The sequence below is a fragment of the Camelus dromedarius genome, chromosome 12 (assembly GCF_036321535.1).
Source record: "Camelus dromedarius isolate mCamDro1 chromosome 12, mCamDro1.pat, whole genome shotgun sequence".
Taxonomy (NCBI): domain Eukaryota; kingdom Metazoa; phylum Chordata; class Mammalia; order Artiodactyla; family Camelidae; genus Camelus; species Camelus dromedarius.
Window position 1 is genome coordinate 6,808,818 of NC_087447.1, and position 21,897 is coordinate 6,830,714.

Sequence of the window (21,897 nt, forward strand, 5' to 3'; positions counted from 1 at the left end):
CCATGAGAGGGACAGAGAATTCGATGCATCAACACCAGGGCCTTGGGACAGATTTTTGGAGGAGTCTCATTCAAGCACTGTTCTAAGGGCTAAACTGCTGAAAGACTGACCTTGGCGACACGGCAGATTGCAGTGGTTCCTGCCCAAATGTGATAGTCCTACTTCTTTCCTAGATTGTGCCTTTTCTTGGGCTGTAGGGGGCTGAGCAATGATCTAATTTAATTCTCTGGCAACTGCAGGAGGAAAGGATTAGATAAGGAAAATTGCCCAAAGCCACTCACTGGGCCAGTCCCTTATGAATCTAATCTGAGTTCCGGTGAAGGTCAAGGTCAGGGATGCAGGCACGTTTCAACCTCTGGGCTGGAAATGGATCTGAGGTCAGAGGGACGCTGTGTCATCCCTCTGCACAGCTTCTGGGGAACTGAACCACATCCCACATCTGCAAAGTGGAATTTCTAGGACCGCCAGTGATGGGTGATGGGTGATGGGTGGAGGTCTCTATCCGTTGTCTGAGTCTGGCTTCATAATTTACTGAACAACCATTTATTGAGTGTGTACCATCTGCGAGGCCCACTGCCATGGAGACATTTGCCAGCAGAGAGTGTAAGTCACACACAGGGGAAAAGCTTTAATTACATGAGGCAGGAAAGAGTTTATGCCAAATGAGTGAGCACAATGCGTTCTGGAAGTTCCTCGAGCCAAGCAGACAGGGGCTGTTCCCTAACCCTGCAAAGAGGCATTTTCAAGTGGAACAAGAATGAACAGAGAGGTTTAAAAGGGGCAGAGTCAGGGATGGGAAAGGAAAACAGTCCCTCCATTGGTTCCCCAGGCGAGGTTTCTCCTGACTGTGCCTGTAAAGCCAGCTGGCTGCTGCTGGCTGGACTTCTCCAGCAGCCCAGCCCTGGTGTGTGCAACGCTCTGTGTCATGGGTTTGCAGAGCCATCGCGGTCCTTGACCAGTCTCACCCCCATCAGCTCCAGAAGAAGCCAGGGGGAGTCTGGACACCGGCTGAGATGCTGTCAGCAAGCGCCAGGCTGTTGGCAGCTTAGATGGTTTCTTTAAGGGGAGAAACTCCCAGCTGCTGAAGAGAAATTTCTTCACCTTTCTCTTCTGCCTCCTTCCTGGAAAGTCCCTCTTTGACCCTGTTGAAATGAAAAGGCAAATGGGACAATGCCATGAAAAGGTGGAAGGAGGTGACGAGGGGCAGGTGGTGTGAGTGTGGTGGTCAAGGGTGTGTTTGTGTCTCCGCTGTCCCCAGGGAAGGCAGAGCCGCAGCGGCCCTTCCTCTGGTCCTCCTCAGCAGCTGCCCTCCCACCGTCCCTTCTGCTCCCTCCTTGCTCTGTTCCAGAGGCGCACAGCTGTCAGGGGCTGGCTTGGCTGGTGAGAACCAGACATGGAAAGGCTGCAGAGTGGAAGAGTCCTCCAGTGAGGACCTGAGGCCAGACACGAACCCAAGGTCACCCTGCTGGTGAACGGGGAGCCAGGCTCAGCTCACTTGCTGTGGTCCAGGGGCACCAGCAAGACCCTGGGGATTGGGCACTGCCTCTGCCCTTCTCCCTCTGCCCCACATAGAGCATCAGCCAGCCCAGGAGACGGGAGGACAGTGTCAGGGGAGGGGGTGGGCATGGGGGGTGCCCTCCAATAGCCCCCCAATAGCCTGAGGGCTCCCTCAGGGCTTCTGTCTTTGACCAGGTCCAGTTTGACCAGTTCCTCTTTTAACCCTCTAGTCTTTAAAATATTTGGGTTCTGGCCTCCTGTTTATTTTATCCTCCTCTTGCACAGACTAAGAATTGTTTGTTTTTCTATTTAATTGTCTCAGTTTTCGTAATCTTGTTTTAAGCCTTCACAGAGTTTGCCAAGTGCTCCTGTCCAATTTCAGCTGGTTACATTTTTAGAACTTTTTCAATGTTCAAAACATTTCATCAGTATTTTTACCTTACCCTTTCTGTTTCTGATCTATTTCAGCGGTTTAAGCCACTTTTTGTGAGCGATCAGGTCTTAACAGAATCACAAAGAAACATTTTTCTTCTCGTTCTACTGTCTCACATCTCTATTTCCTGCCCTTTAAGCCTCCTCATCTTCCTGACCTCTGTCCCTTGGGTTCATTCAGCTTATTGGTTTGACCTGTCAAGAGCCTGTGGTGGGGCTGAGAGGCGGGGGCTGAGAGGCGGGATCCGCTCCCGCCTGCCTATTTCTCTCCAGTTCTGTCTGGATCCCACATCCCTTTCTAAGATGATTCATAAACACCCAGGGGCAGAGAGGCTCCAGATTCAACTGCTGCAAGCGTTAGGCTTGCTGATGCCATTTTTAAAACTCATCAGATACTACTTAGCCATAAAAACTGACAACATAATGCCATTTGCAGCAACATGGATGCTCCTGGAGAATGTCATTCTAAGTGAAGTAAGCCAGAAAGAGAAAGAAAAATACCATGTGGGATCGCTCATATGTGGAATCTAAAAAACAAAACAAACAAACAAACAAAAACAAAGCATAAATACAGGACAGAAATAGACTCATAGACAGAGAATACAGACTTGTGGTTGCCGGGGGGTGGAGGGTGGGAAGGGATAGACTGGGATTTCAAAATTGTAGAATAGATAAACAAGATTATACTGTATAGCACGGGGAAATATACACAAAATGTTATGGTAGCTCACAGAGAAAAAAATGTGACAATGAGTGTGTATATGTCCATGTATGACTGAAAAATTGTGCTGAACACTGAAATTTGACACAACTTTGTAAAATGATTATAAATCAATAAAAAAGTTAAAAAAAAAACTCATCAGATAAGCAGAGATGACCAGAGTCAGCCTCTTGTGTGACCTGAAATCCACAGTCTTCTTTTTAAAATATCTGAAGTATAGTAAAATTAAGCATAAAAATATGCTTGGGTCAGCCATGCATCTGGTGCTCACCATGGACGGGAGGGCAGTGGGAGGCCCCAGCTGACCAAGAGCTGAAACTTTGGCCTTGGTGGAGGGCCAGACCGTGGCTGAAAGGCTGAAAACCTACCCCTCTACCCCTCACCTGTCCAAGGCTCCCCGTCAATGGGAGGAGTTCCATGGAAGGGCACTGGCTGGAGCCTTGGAACTTTCTCGGGCCAGGCTGCCTCTCCTCGGGGTCTTTCCGCCACCCTGCAGGCTCTGGGGAGCTTCAGCACTGCCCAGATCCTTCCCTCACTTCTGGGACTCAAGAGGGGCTGCCCTGTGTCTGGGAAAAGACCTAATTGAATTCTTATAACTTTATTCATTGTATGTCTCCTCCCCTTGATCACCAAAGAAAACCTGCTAAATATAGATAATTCGGAGAAAAATTTTTAAGTAGGGGAGGGTATAGCTCAGTAGCAGAGTGCGTGCTTAGCATTCATGAGGTCCTGGGTTCAATCCCCAGTACCGCCATTAAAATAAATAAATAAACCTAATCACTTCTCCCCCTCATCTCCTCAAAAAAAGAGAGAAAAAAAAAAAAACTTTAAAAAATTTTATAAGTAAAGCAGCCAAGAAAAAGCAAAATGTCACCCATACTTTGAGGCAATCACTGTTACCATTTTAACTTATCTCCCCCCTTTAGAGTCTCTATTTCTTGATGTAACTAGGAAAATATCATAAGTAATTATAATACACTGTTTAACAGTATATTGTAAACATTCCCCAGGCCATTAAAAGCTCTTCACCAACATAACTTTTAACTAATGCACAGTGTATCATAATTTATTTAAATTATTGGATATTTGGAGAGTTTACTTCTTTTTTCTGGTACATTAAACATGGCGATAAATACCCTTGTAGATAAACTGTGTCCACATTTCAGCTTTTTTTTTTTTTTTAGGGCAGAGTCCTGGAAATATCATTGCTGCTTAGAAGAATGTGAAAAATTTTCCAACTCACCATAAGTAATGCCAAAGAAACTTCCAGAAAGCTTGCAGGAGTTTCCTCCCTGCTACCAGCGCATCTCCTGCATTGACTATCACTGTGTTTGAAATCTTTTTGTTAGTGGATATTTACAATAGGTCATCTCTTGGTTTTAACTGCATTTCTTAGATTATGGCTGAGGTAGATATGTTTTCTCTGTTTACTTCTTATGGAAATTTCCTCCTTCATGAATGTTCTATTCTCACATAAAAGGATTTCCTCTTTTTGAACAAGGTTAGTCAACTGCTCCTTTTCTATGTTGTTCTAACAAACTAGGACATCAACCCAACTAGGGCACCGAGGCTGACCTCCAGACTACACCAGCCCTTCAGACTATTCTGAAGAAACAGTATTTGGTTTCATGATTGATGAAGGATCTGGCAATTTATGTAGAAATAAGTTATGCACCAATGGATTTCTGTCAGCCTGTGAAATAAATCTGGAGGAAGTCCATGTATATCTTTAACCCAGGAACTAGTGATAAAGGCTTATCACAGCCAATCTCTCTTGGCTTGCCGCCAGCCTAGGGGTGGGTAATGTGAACCTTGGAAACAGGCATTTTCTTTTCATCTTAAGCCTTGACATCCCAGGCTTGTCACTGGCACTCATAGTTATTTGATGAGATTAGAGACTGAGTAAAATGAGACGGGTTGAGGAGTTCTGAGTTCTTATTGTCCAAACACCTGAAACTCCATTTGATTGTCTCATGAGAGAGGCCATCTCTTGCCTCCCCTTCCCCAACATCACCGTTTCCCAACAGACCCAAACAAGCCCAGTTGTTTCTGTCTCATGTTGGGTTGGACAAGAACTGTCAAGAAGAAGCCCATGGACTGGAACACTTAAGAATCATGCGGGGGCAAATTAAATATGTACCTGATTATACAAAAATCTAAAAATCTTACCTGCAAGGACTCCTGTGGCTGTTGGGGTACACAATCATAGCTGAAGAGTTTGCATTCTTCATGGGAGGGCTATTACCCCCAACAGGACAAAAACTGGTTCTTGGTGGGGCAAAAAAATCTGAGATAATACAGTGGTTAGTGGCCTTTAAAGATCTTTGTGGGACACTATAGCTCAGTGGTAGAGTGCTTGCTTAGCATGCACAAGGTCATGGGTTCAATCCCTAGTACCTTCATTTAAAAAAAGACAAAATATAGACAAAGAACACTGTTCACAGTACATGAACAGATACACAGTATATCTGTGGTATTAAAAGGTTGTTGGGAGGCTGGGGATGTGACAAGAAAAAATATGTAAATATATTAAGGCCTCTTTGAGTGGGTGGTAATGGAAAAAGTTTGAGAAATTGTGTTCTAAAGCAACTGCCCTAAATGCCTAGACTCAAGGCCCCATTTAGGCTGAGATTTAATAAAGACAAGGAGACAGAAAGATTTTTTTCTTTAATATTATAAACCAGACCACATCAATCCCTTCCTCCAAGTCCTGCAGTGATTCCTCTACTGACTTAAAAATAAAAGCCTAAATTCTCAGTATGGTCTCCAGGGCTGCCTCATCTTTCAGGTTCACGCCTGGCCATCACTCAGCTCGTCCTAGCTCTCTGGGACCTCAGGGGGCTTGCATAGGCTGTTTCCTTCTCCAGAGCCTGGCTAACTCCTTCTCCTTCTCCTTCAGTCTACACCCAACCACCCAGTTGTTCTCTCTCAATGACACATTTATTTGTGTGTATTTATTCTCTGTGTGTCTCTCTTGCTCCATAAGCTCCAAGAGGGCAGAGATCACATCTGTTGTGTTCACTCTAGCACTGTGTCTGGCACATAGTAGAAACTCAATGAATGATAATTGAATACATGGATTAGATTTCAAAAAGCCTAAATTAAACACCAGGTACAATCCTTGGCCTCCAGAACTCTGCAAACCCTTCCTGACCAGTGTTCATTACTCTTACCAGCACACTCAGGGAATGGCTCTGACTAGATGTGCTCCTGCTGGTGTTTATCCAAGAGTGGGCTTTGCTTCCCCAAGATGTCAGCCTATTCTATTTGCTAAATAAGGACCATGTTTGTTTCCTCCACAATAAACCACAGGTTTAAAAACTTCTTATGCAAAAGTTTGCATGAGATGCAAGCAGGCTTTGGGCATGGCTAGTTGCACTTGCTATAATCCCAAGGGGAAATCTGTGAGGACAGAGGGAATCTAAAGAGACGTGAAGTTGGAGGAGGGGAGAAGTCAAGGGGATTGTCCTTTGTTTGTGAGAATGACATCCTGTGTCATCAGAAATACGTGAAAAGCTTTTCTTCTCTTTTCTTCCTGAACAATTCAACTCTAAAGCCATCACATGGATCAGAGCAAGGTAGGTGTCTACGTGGAGGGGTGGCCTGAAATGGGGTGTCAGGGCCCAAGTCGGGTGTGGAGAGTGTCCCTGCGGGGAGGATGGGTTACATGCAGGGGGACTGATCAAATAAGCAAATATACTAAGGATGAGGGGAGGCAGATTTCTAATTGTCAGAGAAGGGAGTTAAATATGAAAAGGGAAAAAAGGGGGATGAACCCTGTGGTGTTGGATTGGAATTGGAGTTGGTGTGTGAATGTGTGTGCAAGCTTATCTTGTGAGTGATCCAGAGGTTTTCAGTATGATCTATAGATATAGAAATAAAGATGTAAGAGTGTGTGTCTATGCATATTCACAAATTCGCTGCCTCTGATCACTGAGAGGACTTGAAAGCAGAAAAATCCAGTAACAATGAGTACCTCACCCCTAGATCTTGGCTTCTAAATATCATTCTCCACTAAAATGAACCAGGACACTCGGAGAAATAGCTGCTCCCAGGACAGCTGCAGGGAAATGATGAGCATAGAATACCTGGTTTTGCCAAAAAGCAAGGGTGTGCTTAAAGAATGTTAAAGGACACAGAAGCCAAAAAGTTTGCACTGGCAAATCTAGTACAAATTAACCATCAAAATAAACAGAGTATAATCCATTGGAAAAAATGAGAATTTATGAATCCATAATGGAACAAAAAATAATTGAAAGTTTGATGGGGAATAAAATATTTACATAGTTTCAAAGTACTTCCTCCTAAAATGCTTATTAATTACAAAGGGGAAATGAGTAATTTTACAGTGGAGAAGCCTGGCGGATATCACTTTAATCAAGGGATCAAAGAGGACATCACAAATCAAAATCGCACACCACCTGATGGGACGCCATGCGCAGGACACAGCATCATTTCTGTGATAATGCTGCCAGAGGTGCATAAGCCATAACATGCAACGTCAGAAAAACCCAAATCAAGGGAAAACCTACAAAGAACTGGTCTGTAATCTTCAAAATAGTTAAAGTTTTAAAAATTGTGTATCACTACATTGTGCATCTGCAACTTATATAATATTGTACATAAACTATACACCAATAAAAAATATAAAGAAAAAACTAGTCAAGTGATTGTTAACCTGAAGCAGGTCCATGACTCTGTGCTCACCTTCAAAGATATCTGGACCCAAAACACTGACCATCAACCAAGAAGACAAGGTCTGGCTCTCTTCTTGGAGGCAGCTTCTACCAGCTTATCTATGTTGTTTATCGAAAAGTATAGATTCATGGTCTGTGTCTGGTTTACCGGATTAGACAGCCTGGTTTTGGCTGTGACCAATGGGATATAAAAGACCCCGCAGCAAACTTGTGCTTCCCTGAGATGGAGATATCTCACATTCATCTTGATGGTGTGTGATGCAGGGAGGACTCACTTCCTGGGGACTAAGAGAAGACCCTGGGAGATGTGCCTGGGGGCCCCTGAGTCTTCCCGATGTTTGCCTGTATTTTCTTCCTTCTGCTGCAGTGTGTACTTTGTCTTATGAAAGCCTCAATTAAGTGCGCTTTGTGGCGTCTTATTAGTTCTTCCAGTTATAACACCCTGTGTATTTGCCGGAGTCGTGAAAGTCAGAGTGAAGGGCCAGCTCCAGCCTGAAAGAGACACAACAGCTAAATGCCACTTGTGATTCTGAACCCCATCCTCTTGCTCTATAGGACGTTGCTGGGGAGGACTGGCGAAATTTGAATGAGGTCTGAGGATGACATGGTAGTCACACAGCAAAATTAACTTTCTGATTGTGATGGTTATAGTGTGATTATATAGGCGAATATCCTTGTTTGGAGGAAATACACATTAAAGTATTTGAAAGAGATTTCAACAACTTTCTCCATATTTTCAGGGAAAAAAAGTTCTTTGTCCAGCACTAGCCCTTTTGCAAGTTTGAGACTGTTCCAAATCACACTCACACATACACACACATATGCACACATACATATATACAATTTAAAAAATAAACAATAAAAGCAAAACAAAATACAGGACTATTTTGCTGAGCTTAAGAGAGCTTCCTGTATTGTGGACCTCAGTACAGGACATCGATATAGTTTTTCAGTTTGTGCAAGCTCTTCCTCGCTCCTGGGAGGGAGTCCTGACAGAACCAGCTAGATCAAACACAAACAGCAAACTGTTGTGAGAAAGAATGGCTTGCTGTTAATTACTATAAAAATTGAAGTCATTTTTAGTAAATGGTCTCCAAAATTCAGTTGGTTCATATCCAGTAACAACATACTCTAGTTTTATAACTAATTGTTCCTGACAAGGTCAAAAGGAGCTATGTTACCTAATCTAGAATTTCATTTGGCATTACTGGGATTTTTCTATTACCAATACAAGCAAAATCTGATTTAAAAAATGCCCAGGACAGACCATCACAGTGGTTCTCTTGGTCATATTAGGGCAGGGCACTTCTCCAATTTCCTTTCCATGTACTTGAGGCCCTCAGGCAACATCTCAGAGCATCTGCAAACAGGCTCGGGACTGGATTATTGACAAATACTTATCGCAGCACTTGGGATACCTGGACCTACATCCGTTCTATAGGATGAGCGCAGGTCAAGAGCAAAGGGAGGAGCCTTTCCGACAGAGGGAACAGCCTCGTGGTGGCCAGGCTGACCACAGGGAGGTGTACAGGGACCAGATCCTGAGGGCCTTGTAAGATTTCAGTTTTTATCTTCAATGCAAAAGAGAGCCAAGGGAGGATTCCGAGCAGAGGAATAATGTGATTCTACTTACATGACAAGCCTTTCACACCAGCGGCTGTGTAGGGATACAGTGGAGAGTGGGAGGATCTGAGGCTCTTGTAATTGTCCAGACAAGGGATGATGGTGGCCAGGACAAGAGGGTGGCCACGAGGGTGGAGAGAGAGGGACAGATTCAAAATATATTTTGGAGGCAAAATTGATAGGACTTGCCAAGGAATATATCCTGGAGCTATGTGAGTCTAGCTTTTGTCCACAGCTCAGGGTTGACACAGGCTGTTCATGGGGGAGTGGGCTGGAGTCGGGGGAGGGTGTTATTTTTAAGAGATGGAAACACAGTCCATCCACACAGGCCCCTGGGAACAGATGGATTCAGCTGTGGGATCAAGCTGGACTCAGAGAGCTCTCTGGCCCCTGCTCCCCAAAACTAAGGGTCTTCACTGAGCCCGTGTTGCTGAGAAATACTTCAAGCAGCCATATCAAGTCCCCTCCGCACTTATTTTGGAAACGTTGTCACAGACATCATTGCTACCTTACTCAGTGACCTCCCTAAGGAGACCCAGGAGAGAACTGTCTTCTAGTGTTAGTTGCTGAGAAGAGCTTTGCCTTCTTCAAGGAACTGGTATTCCTATTCCTCTCTGAAAAAAAAGTCGTTTAGGGGGTCTCCCCTTCTACTGCCAGAAGTTCAGAGCCAAAATCAACGCCCACCAGGCAACCACATGGGCCTGTCTTTGTTTCAGACTATGGCACCTCCTCTCCCCAAACCATCACCCCACTTCTCTGCGGGGCTTCACTTCAACTCACGGTCCGATTTTTCCTGGCCCACAATTTATTCTTATTTCCGTGGCACCACACGCTGTGGGAAGCGAAGCCGCGAAGACGGAGGTGGGCAGGCACGCTGGGTGGCGGGGCTCTGCCCTCACCCGCCCCCGGGCGCCTTAGCAGCGGCTGGAGGACCCGCGCGCAGTTGTCTCTCCGGAACCGCAGCCTGCTGCCCGTCAACGCCCCGCACCGTACCCTGAGGCCCCTCACCTCCTCTCCATCGCCTCGATGGTTTCCACAAGCGGCACGTTGCGGGTCTCAGCCAGGAAGCAGATGGCCAGCCCGGCCAGGATCGAGGTGGCCCCGAAGCCCACGGGCGGCAGGACAGCGCTGAACTCCCCAAGCATGGTGACCAGGGGCGCCGCCAGGCCACCAAGGCGCGCGTTGACCGAGACGAAGCCCATCCCCAGCTGCCTGTTGGAATAGTGTGGCCGGGTCAGTGGCCGTGGTCTGGACCTCAAAGGGGCTGGAAGGACCAGGTCCTGAGTGTCAGGGGCAGAGCAGGACGGAGATGGGGATCCTGCTTCCGTAGCCCGGCGGGCATCAGCCTGGAGCGAGGGTGTCCCAGTTCGGGGCAGGCGCTCCTCTGACTCCGGCCCTGCACCCACCTGATCTCCGTGGGGTACAACTCTCCCGTGAACAGGTACACGCAGATGAAGGAGCTGGCCAGGCAGCCTTTGCCCAGGGCCGCCTGGGCGGTGCGCAGGGTCTGCATATCTGCGGAGAGGGAGAGGTGGAGCTGTGGGGGGAGCCCCGAGCCCCAAACGGGAGCACAGGGGCGGGGGTGGGGGGTTGGGAGGGACTCAGGAGGGGACAGGGTGAGACTCAGAGCCTGAAGATGCTAAAGATGGAGGAGGGAGGCAGAGCCATGGCGGGGTGGGAGCAGGGCACGGAATCTGGAAGGGGAGGATCCTGGTTTCCACCACCTGGAATCCACAAGTCCCCACACAGTCCTTCTCTGATCTCTGCCTCCTTCCTCCCCTATTTCCATCTGTCACCAAGTCTTGCTGGGGAGGCAGGACAAACTGTGCAGTTAGGCCTGGGTTCAAATCCTAGCCCTGATGCAGCTGGGTGACTTCAGTCACTGTGACTTAACCTCCCTGAGCCTCCCTGTCCTCATCTGTAAAATGAGGAAGATACCTGCACCTGCTTCATGGGCTTGTCGGAAGGTTGATATGATGTCGTAAGAGCAAAATGCTCAGTGTCATTGAGGGTTTGCTGTTACCATCATTATTTGCCCACTTGTCCTACTGTGGGTTATAAACAGCAACATTCCAATGCACACGCCCAACATCTGGGCAATGGTCAAAGAGATTATGGCCCATCCTCTGGATCTGGTGGCAGCTCTGGCTGCAGACTGGAATCAGGAGGGGAGATTTTATAAAACACCCAGCCCTGGGCCCTGCTTCATCTTTATTACATCAAAGCCTCTTGGGAATGGGCTCAAGTTTGGGAATTTTTTTTAAAGATCCCCAGGAGAGTCTAATGTGCAGCTAGAGTTGAAAACATCAATCAGGTGAAATATTAAATAGTATAAAAAATTAGGGTCTTGAAACATCTGTACTAACATGGGAAAGCAGATTTATGCTACAACATATAGTGAAAAAGGATACTATATATAAAAATACATCTATGCATCTATACATATATAATCCTATTTATATTATTGTGTGTACATACATAAAATATCTCAATTCTGTCAAGTATAAAACCTGTAAATAGGAAAAAAGATTAGAAGACAAACATACCAAAATACCAATAGTAATAGTCTATCCATGTTACAGGGGAGGAACAGAAGGACAGAGCGATCAGACAACCTGTCCAAGGCCATGGTGGCAGGACTAGGGTCACAGCTGGGCACATGTTAAGGGCTCTGATATGCAATCCTGGCTTCTAGCTGCAATCACCTGACAATTTTTAAATACTGAGTTTTGGGTCCCAGTCTTTGAGATGAATTGCATTTGGCCCGGAGCCCATGGGCTTTGGGAGTTTTCAAAGGTCTCCAGGTGGTGATGGTTACAGCCTGCTTTGCAAACCAGCATTCCAGAGACAGCGGCTGAGGTTCAAACAACAACTTCTTGACCTTTGAGATGCTACCTGGGCCAGGCTCCAGATGGACACACACCAGCCAGCCCTTTGCCTCTCCAGCTGTGTTTATGCATCAGTCTAATCTCCCTGACAAGACAGTAAATGCCCTGAAAGCAAAGACTCATGTCCTTTGCAGAGTCTCCCCCACGACACTGCTACTAGGTTCTAAGTGATAAATAGAAGTTCTACCAGTCAACAGTCACCTTCTTTCCAGATCCAGAAGACTAGCCCTCAGCCTTGTTCCCCTGTAGTGTTTGTTGCCCACCAGACCCCACACACCAGAGGCTCCCGGGTGGTAACAGCAGAAGCGTGTGGCTCACCTTCTGTCACAAACATGTTCGCGATCACCATGAGTCCGGCCAGGATGAGGAAGGAGGCCACTGTGGCCCGGCGGCCGACATAAATCATGGTGGTGGTGGCCACCAGCATGGCCGGGATGTCTATGACCCCGAACAGGACCTGCACCAGGTACACGCTGAGCCCAAACTTCTGCAGGTCCATGGCCAGGCCGTAGTAAGCCAGGGAGTTGGAGAACCTGGGCGAGGCGGTGAAAAGGTTCTGCTTCACACCAGGGCTCACTGTTCCGGACCCGCGGCGGGCACACAAGGATGAATGACACAGAACTCCTCTCTCCCTGACTTTGCACAACACCCTCTCCTGGTCTCAAAGTCTGCTTCTGGCCTTTAGGGCCCAGGCCCCTCAACCCACCTGCTCCCCAGAGTCCAGTTCGTGGGCTCTGGGGTGTGTGGTTTCCCTCGTCACACTCCAGCCCTGCCACCTCCAGCCTTCAGTGCGGACCTGGGCATCACCTCAAGAATTGGAGGGAGAAAATGAGAACCTTCCAGTAGGGCCGTCCCTAGGACCCTCACCATGTCTCCCAGTGTTCACTGAGAATCGGCCCCTGAAAGTGGCTGCTTCTGCCGAAGGGGGTGACGGTCAAACTGACTGCAGGGGCCTGGGGCTCCCACCCTGGGGGTCTCCACAGAAATGTAAAAGGGGAGGAAGTGTCTCAAGGAGGTATTTGTGCATCCATATTCACAGCAGCCCTGCTCACAATCGCCAAAATGTGGAAGCAATCCAAGTGTCCATCGTCAAATGAATAGCTAAACAAGATGTTATATGTAACAGCGGGCTACACAGGAGTTACTCAGCCTTGGGAAGGCCGTCTGTCATCTGCTGCAACGTGGGTGAGCCTTGAGGACGTTACACTAAGTGAAAGAAGCCAATCACAAAAAGATCAATACCGTACGATTCCACTTATGGGAGGTTCCTAGAGTAGTCCAGTTCATAGACACAGAAGGTAGAGTGGTGGTTGCCAGAGGCTGAGGGGAGATGGGGATAGGGAGGCATTGTTTAACAGGTACAGAGTTTCAGGGTTTTTTTTTTTTAATGTTTTTAAAAATTAGTTAATTAATTTTTAAGACATTTGCTGAGCTCTGCTCTATTTTATTGTATTTTTTGGAGGGGGGAGGTAATTAGGTTTGCCTATTTAATCATTATTATTATTACTTTTAATGGAGGTACTAGGGATTAAACCTAGGACCTCATGCTCGCCCAGGCATGCACTCTATCACTTGAGCTATACCCTCCCCTACAGAGTTTCAGTTTTGCAAGATGCAAAGAGTTCTGGTGACGGTTGGTGGTGAGGTTGGTGGTGAAGGCACTTAACATTACTGAACTACACGGTTACAAATGGTTAAGATGCTACAGTTTATGTTACTTGTATTTTACCACACTTAATAAAAGCAAAGCAAACAAAACAGAACAAATGTCCCTGAGGGAGGGGCTTGGGATGGGCCCTCCTGAACTCGTCCGGGTCTTTTTTGTTTGCAGGACAAGCTGGCACAGAGAGATCCAGGAACGTGTCGGGAAGGCAAGTGGAAAATTAGAATATGGCAGCGGGCTCTCTCCAAGCAGGGCCCAGCATCTGAGACATTCTTACTGGGCCTCCCGGCAGTCCCAGCAGCGCAAGTCAGTGGAGATGGGGAAAAAGAAAAGAAACGTCTGGAAAAGGAAGCAATAATTCTTGTTGGCCTGAGGCAGGCCTGAGGGCATCAAGGGAGAACCAGGGTCTGATTTCACCACTTGGCTGCTCCCAGGTGGGGAGGAGAAGCAAGACCCCCAACATATTATTCTGAACAAACTCAGGTGAAATACTTATGGCCCTTAATACTACAGGGGAGGCAGTGCAAAGTGGGCTTAATTTGGTCTACAGTTGTTATCCCTGAGAATAAATAATCCAACCTTGGAAAGACGGTTCTGCTTCATTGATCTCCTTACCCTACCTGGACCCCCCTCTTAGAGATGCTCTTTTCTCCCACACTTGTCCTCCACTGACCATTCCCTTCTGGACGGTTCCTCTTGCCTCAGCTTCCCTGACACGGCTCCCTCACCGCCTGGGTGATTCTAATAGGTGTTTGCACTCCAGTGAGACCCACTGCCCAGATAGGTCAGCATAGGTGCCTCATGTATGACCACATCTCAGCATCCTGCAAGGGGCTGGAGTACCCTCCATGCTCAGAAGACACTGGAGAAATGGTGTGAAACAGGATTGAATTCACAAGGCTCTCCTGCTCATTGCATTAAGCACATATTTAAGAGTTTCTCAGTGAGGACAAGGCTTCCCTGCCTTGGGTCAAAGCCCTGGGCATGAGCGCATCACCTACCAGACCACCATGAGACAGCACGTGACCTTACGGATGGCTGGGGTTCGGAAAAGATCCAAGACTGAGTTGGAGGTGTGAACACTTGCAAACTCACTCTGGATGTAGGAGCTCACCACCTGGGCAAGGAGAGTTTGATCAGCGGAAGGGAGGGATCTGGTATCCTGTTTCCCTGCTGGGTATCCCTTCATCTGTGGAGAGGAGGGCCAAGGGTGAGATCCCTGGCAGGGTGGTTGGCCTTAGTCTCCTCTCCATCCTGGGACTGATGGCCCTGCACAGGCTGTTTCCAGGGCTTCGAGATAAAGCAGAGGCTCCAATGTGGGTCCCAAGGCTCCAGGGCTGCCTTCTGATTAGGCTGAAATAAACACCCGTGGTTCCATTCCTGGCATCGACTCTGAGAGTCTCAGCCAACAGTTAAGTGCAAGGGTTCCAGGGGGGAGAGTACAGCTCAGTGGTAGAGCGCGTGATTAGCAGGCATGAGGTCCTGGGTTCAATCCCCAATACCTCCACTTAAAAAATAAATAAACCTAAATACCTCCCCCCAAAATAAAAATAAAATTAAAAAAAGAGCAAGGGTTCCAAGTGGTTCTGCCACTTCCTGCTGTCCGTTCTTAGGCAAATTACCTAAGTTATTGTTTCCCTGTCTGTTCCCTTCTGTGTTAGGTAACTTGATAATCCAAACTTTAGTTTCCTCAAGGGCAAAAATGAGGCATTAAATGAGATTGTGTACATAAAGCCCTTAGCATAGTGCCTACCATGGGGCTCAATAAAGATACTTACTACTAATAAACAGGAACTGTCTTATAATAAATGGTACTTTTATTTTTGATTTTTTGATAATTTCATTTTATGATTTTTTAATTTTATTGTATTATTTTGTTTATAATTCAGCTGAATGTGAATGGATTTTTTCCCCACTGCACGAATGGATAGACTGATGAACAAAGCAGTTAAATTATTTACCCTAGACCATGCAGCCATTCAGTGGCTGAACATCTTTACCACACTGGAATGCTTCCCACTCTATTTATTCCCAGCCTTTTCACCTGGATGGCAGGTGAGTCCTGGGAAGCTACGAAACTCTAATACGTCTCGAGGCCACCAGCAAGGCTGAAACCCATTGCTATCCTTGCTCCCACCTGTCCTGCCTACCTCCTTGGTCAGCCTCTCCCCTTCCTCCTTTCTCCCGTTCATCACAGCCACCCTCCGCAGGTTCTGCATTGCTAGCTGGGACTTGCCATGAAGGAGGAGCCATCTGGACGACTCTGGCAGCCACCTGGGGCCAAGAGAAGGATGAAGAATGACCCAGGGCAGAGTGGCACTCTTTCTGTTCCCCCAACCCAAGTATACCTTCGTTCCCCTGTCAGACCCTGGGAAGGTGAAACATCCTGCTGTCAGCAGATTCAATAAGATTGGGGGACACTCGGCTTCCCTTTTTTGCAGCACTTCATTCAGGGAATCTCCAAAGGGTACTTAGACGACACGGGACTTGGGATTTCCACAGATTCATTTTTGAACCTGGTTCTGACCCCAGTGGGTGGCCTTAAGTAAGTCATGGGCCCACCCTAGGTTGTGCCTCAGCTTCCCTCCTAATAAAATGTCCCTGGGGTTGTTGTGAGGCACAAAGAATTGATGAAGGCAGAGCACTTGGGATGTTCTGGACCCTGCATGAACCTAAAGGATGCTACCATGTGGAGTATTTGTGAGCCTCCAGGAGCACAGCCTCCTTCCATGTCCGGCAAGTCCCAGTCACTCCAAGCCTTCCAAAGGGACAGATGACAGCTTGGCCACACAGGTGCACCCTCCCCCACCCATCTCTGCTCAGGACATACCAAGAATAGAGGAAAAAGATGAGGAAAGGAACAGAGACAGCCAACTGCAGCCACCGCCAGGGGCGGATCAGGTATGCCGCTCCGGCCAGGATGAGCTGACCCAAGGTGAAGGAGTAGCCCAGCAGGACCCCCGCCACGGTCCGGCCCCGGGCGGGCATCCACTCCACGACTGCGGAGAAAACCACAACAGGTTCAGTGAGACGCATTGCTCACGCGGTCACCGCACCTGCCCCTGTATAATGACTCTGTGGCCACCTGGATCACTCCAGAGACCCTCTGGACACAGACGAAGGTGGCCCAACCTCAGTCCTCAAACTCAGGTAAACTCCAGGTGGACCAAAGCAGTAAGTGCAAACAATGAAACCACAACAGTATTAGAAGAAATTGTGGTAGTCTGTTTTTTTCTTTTTCAATCTCATGCGTCAGGAAAGGCTTTTCAAAGAATGTCACAAAACCCAGAAGCGACAAAAGGAAAGACCAACAAACTTGACTTCATAAAAATAAGAAGTATCTGCATTAAAAAAAAAATACCCACCATAAGCAAAGTCATAACATCAGCATAAAAAGACACAGGAAAAAAAATGCAACTCAAATCACAGTTCTTTAACAAATTTCCCTAATAGTGGAAGAGTTCTTACAAATTGGTAGCTCAACAAGCCAAAAGAAAAATGGGCAAAGGATGTGAACATCCCTTGGTAGAAAAGGGAATATAACAGCTCTTAATTACGTGATTTTTTGCAAGTGGCAAAACTTGAAAATAACCTAAATGTCCATCCATGAGGGATGGGTTACATGAAGCATGGCACACTCTTACAGGGCAGCCAAGATAAACTGAGGACGATGCTTCTGTCCAGTGAACAGCCAGCTCGTGTGTTCAGTCCATCTGCACATCCTGTTGCTTCTACCTGCAGGATTGAGCCAGCCCTTCCTGCTTCCTCTACTGCTAAGGGTCTGTCCCGCATCACCCTGACCTGTCACCCACCCCAGCTCTGCTCCAGCCACAAAGACCTCCTCACTCTTGAGCCCATCACACTGCCCTCCTCACCTCCCTCAAGCTTTGCTCGAAGTGACCCCTTCTTGCCAAAGCTGTCCCTGAGCCAACAAAACTGCAGACTCTCCCTTCCGCCTCGGCCGTTCTCATTGCCCTCTTGGGCTTTCGTTTTCCTCCATAGCACTTGTCACCTCCTAATACACTATATTGCTCGCCTATTTGTTTCTTATCTGTCTTCCTGCACAAGAACAGGGGCTCCTTAGAGCAGGATCTGATTTGTTCACTGCTGCCTCTCCCGTGCCTAGAATTGTGCCCGGCACGTAGTTGTCTGTGTGTGTAGGGGGTGTGTGTAGGGGAGCATGTACATGAGTATGCATGTGTGTGTGTGTGCGCAGATGTGTGTGTTATAGAAATGATTCTAGCAGGAAATGGACCTTGGATGACTCTTCCTGCCTTCAGGTTCCATGAGCCATGATTGGATGCTCACTTCGAAGAATGAGGCAGGTGGGCTGGGATTTGCTGAGATCCCACGTGACCTCAGCGCCCTTCGATGTCTTCATGTGGGGAGGGGAGGTGTCCAGTGTGCCAGCCTGGTGCCTCCTGGCTCTCCAGCCCCAAGGGTCCCCCAACTCCTGGGATGAAAGACCCATCCTCAGCAGCAGACTCCGATCCCTCAGACCCCCCCTGTGGTGTCCTCAGGAGCAAACCAAGTAATCAGAGGGACACGCAGGCAGGTGGCAGGCCTATGTCCAGGGTGGTCTTCCCCTGCCCATGGTACTCTCTGCCACAGCCACCAGGAGCTGCCTGGAACCAGCCTGGAGTGAGGACTGGCCTTGTCACTTTGGAGGTGGGGACATTCCCACCTGACACCCCGGAGGCCAGGTCTCCACACAGTACCAAGGGGAAACTCCACCCCTTTGGAACCACATTATCTCAGGGCTGCCTGCCCCCCTGGGGGGCCACTGTGTCCCCCGCAGAGAGCACCCCCAACCAAGCCTGGCACACAGTAGGCCCTCAGTAGGTGGTTATTGTTGACTGACTGACACAGGAATGAACCCAGCCCTCTCAGCTGGCAGACAGGCAAACTGCCACCCAGAGTCCGTGGCTCCCCGGGAGCCCAGGCCTCCCGAGAACCTTGGTGGGAGGCTCTGAGTTGAGGTCCCAACACAATGAAACAAGAAAGACGTCTGACAAAGGGACTGCCATCCCCTCTTCCTAGAGCCTCCTCCCCTCCAGGCCCCTCCGTGGCCGGACTCACCCAGAGAGAGGGAGTTCAGGATGATGCCGGAGAAGGTCATGCCCGTCAGAAACCGGAAGATGCAGTAGGCGCTGAAGGAGCCGAAGTACGCCGTGGCCGCTCCCGAAACCCCCAGCTGCAGGTATGACCAGACCAGGGGGGCCTTGCGGCCCAGCCTGAGCCCAGCATGGATACAGGGTTAGGGTTCCAGGGGTGGCAGCAGCATCCTCCATGGGGGTTGTGGAGGGAGGGTGAGAGGAAGTGACCCCCGCCCAAATCTGAATGCCACGTGTCCGTAATGGAAGCGCATTCGCTGGGACCCAGGCACTGGCAGAGCCAGGGAGGGAGAGGCATGGGGTGGAGGAAAAGTGGGGGTGAAGAGACGTATTCCTGCCTTTGTTCTTTCACTCAGGGAGTAAGTATTTCTGGCTCCCTAGCAAGCCCCCGCTCTCCCAGGGTTGGAGAAGGGCAGAGATGCTGCAAAGGCCGAGAGACTGGTGCAGTGGGTCATGAGAGGTTCCGCTGAGTGACTTTCTGGCAGGTGGGAGGCCTTAAACCAGAGCTCACAGTGGGACAAGCACTTGGTGGGGCCTAAGCTGCTGAGAGCAGGACCCCAGGGTCCAGGCTTCATTTGAACTGGTGATGTTGGGGAGACCAGGGTAGGGTGGGGGCTTGCTACAACATAGAGGGGTCCAAGGCCAGGGCAGCAGGGCCTTGGCACTGCCCCATTTGTGAGGGTCCAGGGCTGGAGCCCTGGCTTGGCCAGGTGGGCAATATTTCTTCTCCAAACGCCCATTCATTCACTCATTCATTCACTCATTCATTTGTTCATTTCTTCTGTTACACAGATGTCCATCGATCACCCCCAAGTGGCAGGCCTGAGCTGGGGGCTGATGACAAGACACGATGGATAAGATACAGGCCCATGCCGGAAAGATCAGATGTGTCATGACACGGGGTGACAGGACTGTGACAGAGCCTCCCACGAGGGGCCTGAGGCACGCAGCACAGGGGCTGGAGTCTGAGAGGGCCCCTCAGAACCTGAACGGTGAGAGGAGGGGCCGCAAGGAGGGGAGAGGAGAGAGGGAGTGGGGAGGAGGTGGAGCAGGAAGGAAGGGAAAAGAGGACAGAGGAGGCGAGGGAGCCGACGTCATCAGAGCCAAGGTAGTGCCACCTTTCCTGGGCATCTCTCTCCCCTTCAGGGCCATTGTGGTCAGTTCTGGCTCATCTGCACACTGGGATGCAGCCCGGACGTAGGGCGGGTGGGAAAGCTCTTTCTGAAGGAATATGCAGAGGCCACGACTGAAGTAAAAGCCAAGTACAGAACCATGCCTGGGATGTGCCAGCATTTGTATAAAGAGGGAGGACAGACTAAATGTACATGTTTGCTTGCATTGTATAAAATAAAGTATCTCAGTGAGATACACAGAAACCAGGCTGCCCTCTAGAAATTACTGGTAGAAATGCTGCCTGCACACCCTCTTGCACTTTCTGGAATTTTGAACCATGTGAATGTATTATATGTATTATCTATTTTAAAATACACGAATAACCTTTAGTAGAGAAAAATTAATGAAGAGACTCGGGAGGATAAGACCCTGATCCCCAAAGGCTCACCTGTCTGCAAGGCTGCCAAACACAGCGGCGCCCACCAGCACCCCGGCCATGTAGATGGACTGAGCCAGGTCACGGAGGGTGCGGGCCTCACACACCAGATCCCACTGCAGGGGTGGGAGGGACGCTCCAGCCTCAGCCTTGGGTGCCAGCCCCCTGCGCCACCCCGGCCCCCTCTGACCTCCATCACGATGGTAGACGGGAAGATGCTGTGGTCGTAGACCCAGCCGTCCCTGCAGCCCTCCATGGCCGCCCTGTGGACGGAGGTGTTGGGGCTCAGGAGGGCCCACTGAGGCTCTGTGAAGCGCTGGCACGGCTCGGGGGACCCAAGCCGGTCCAGGGGCACCGTGGCCCTCAGCCAGGCCCCCGAGTCATTGGTGGCGGCCGCAGTGTGGTTGGCAGGGCTTCGGCAGTGGTGATGGGGCACGGCGGCCGTGAAGTTCTGCAGGAAGTTGTGGCAGGCCAGCAGGCTGCAGGGCAGCAGCAGCAGGGCTGTGTAGACCAGCTGGAAGCGGCCCACGCCACCCAGGGCATCCAGCAGGTCTGTGAAGGCCATGGCCCCGGGCCTGACCTGAGGCCCAGCCTGCGGGGCCTTATGTAAAGGGGCTGGGACAGGCCCAAGGAGGTGGAGAAACAGGCCCGGGGTAGGACCACAGATGCCTTGTGTCCGGCAACTCAGAGGGGTCAGGTTACACCTCACAGGAGGCCTCGGGTGTCCCCATGTCTGCAGGGGTCCCTCTCCTGCTGAGCCTTTTCTCCTCATTTCTCTGTCTCACCTCCCGAGTTAGAAGAGCAAGGGGTCCTAGAGGGCCACCTCACAGCCCACTGCCCAGGTCTGTAGGCCCAGCCGCCCACTCCCCACCCTCAGTGGGAGGACCCCAGCAGTAAATGCAGCATCATCCTCAGCCTCCTCTTTCCTCTGGAGGCCACTGTGAGTCCAATTCCAAGGCCAGTCCCTGTCACTGGGCTCCATTGAGGCCAGAGCCTTAAATGCTTGGAGGTCACACAAGGGGGTACCAGTGACTATGGCTGCTTGCCTCTCCCCAACTTCCCTGGAAGTCAGGGGCTGCACAGAAGACACTCAGAAAAAGGTCCTTTACAAATGCCCAAACAGGGCAACCAAGAGGAAGCCCGGCACTCCCTGCCTCCGCCCCAAGCACTCGCAGGCTGGGGGTTTGTGAGGGGCCAGGGCCTCGGATCATCCGGACCTAGTGTCCCAACCCTGTCATCAAAGAAGACCCAACACAGAGAACTAAGGGGGTAAGGCCTTGTGCACCTGGCCCCCCACCCCTCCACCTGGCCCTCTCACCAACCAGCCCAAGCTCCCAGGAAGCGATGGGCCGCCCCCTTTCCTCATGAGGATGCCAAGGCCCAGCTGGACCTGGCCCAGGGATTCCCAAAGGCAAAATGCCCACTCCAAGTCCTATGCCAGATAGCCTGCCATTTGGGGCTCCAATTGGGGGTCCCAGTGGTGGAGAGCAGCCCCACCCCCACCCCTGGGCTCCGTTAGCCTTTGCTCTGCAGATGCTGCCCTACTGTGTGGCTCACCCCTTCCCCCATCCCATCCCCTCCTCCACCCCCATCTCAACCCACTCGTATCTCTGGTAAGAAGAGCTGGGATCCCAGAGGGGCTGGAGCAGCTTATATAAAATGCAGGTGTCTGGGTCACAAGGACAACTCCCCTCCCACACCCCCAGGAAGGCT

The 21,897-nt window shown here is 49.6% G+C and overlaps 1 protein-coding gene across 1 annotated transcript; it reads right to left on the bottom strand.

Moving 5' to 3' along the window:
- Positions 1–1,045: 1,045 nt before the first annotated feature.
- On the bottom strand, positions 1,046–20,749 carry SLC22A20 (solute carrier family 22 member 20). Its single transcript, XM_010996014.1, has 10 exons — positions 20,375–20,749; positions 20,197–20,300; positions 18,601–18,755; positions 16,352–16,520; positions 15,672–15,795; positions 14,523–14,638; positions 12,177–12,391; positions 10,377–10,485; positions 9,979–10,182; positions 1,046–1,142 (listed from the first exon to the last, which is right to left on the bottom strand). The coding sequence occupies exons 1-10, from the start codon at positions 20,747–20,749 to the stop codon at positions 1,046–1,048; spliced, it is 1,668 nt and encodes a 555-aa protein (XP_010994316.1).
- Positions 20,750–21,897: the final 1,148 nt, after the last annotated feature.

Bases quoted from the DNA above. Each gene is read 5' to 3' on its own strand.
- SLC22A20 (XM_010996014.1), bottom strand. From the start codon at position 20,749: ATGGCCTTCACAGACCTGCTGGATGCCCTGGGTGGCGTGGGCCGCTTC. The intron at 20,301-20,374 runs GTCAGAGGGGGC...CCACCCCTGCAG, and splicing joins CGTCTACCATCGTGATGGAG to TGGGATCTGGTGTGTGAGGC. The intron at 12,392-14,522 runs GTAGGTGATGCG...CGCCTCGCCCAG, and splicing joins TGCTGTCTCATGGTGGTCTG to GTTCTCCAACTCCCTGGCTT.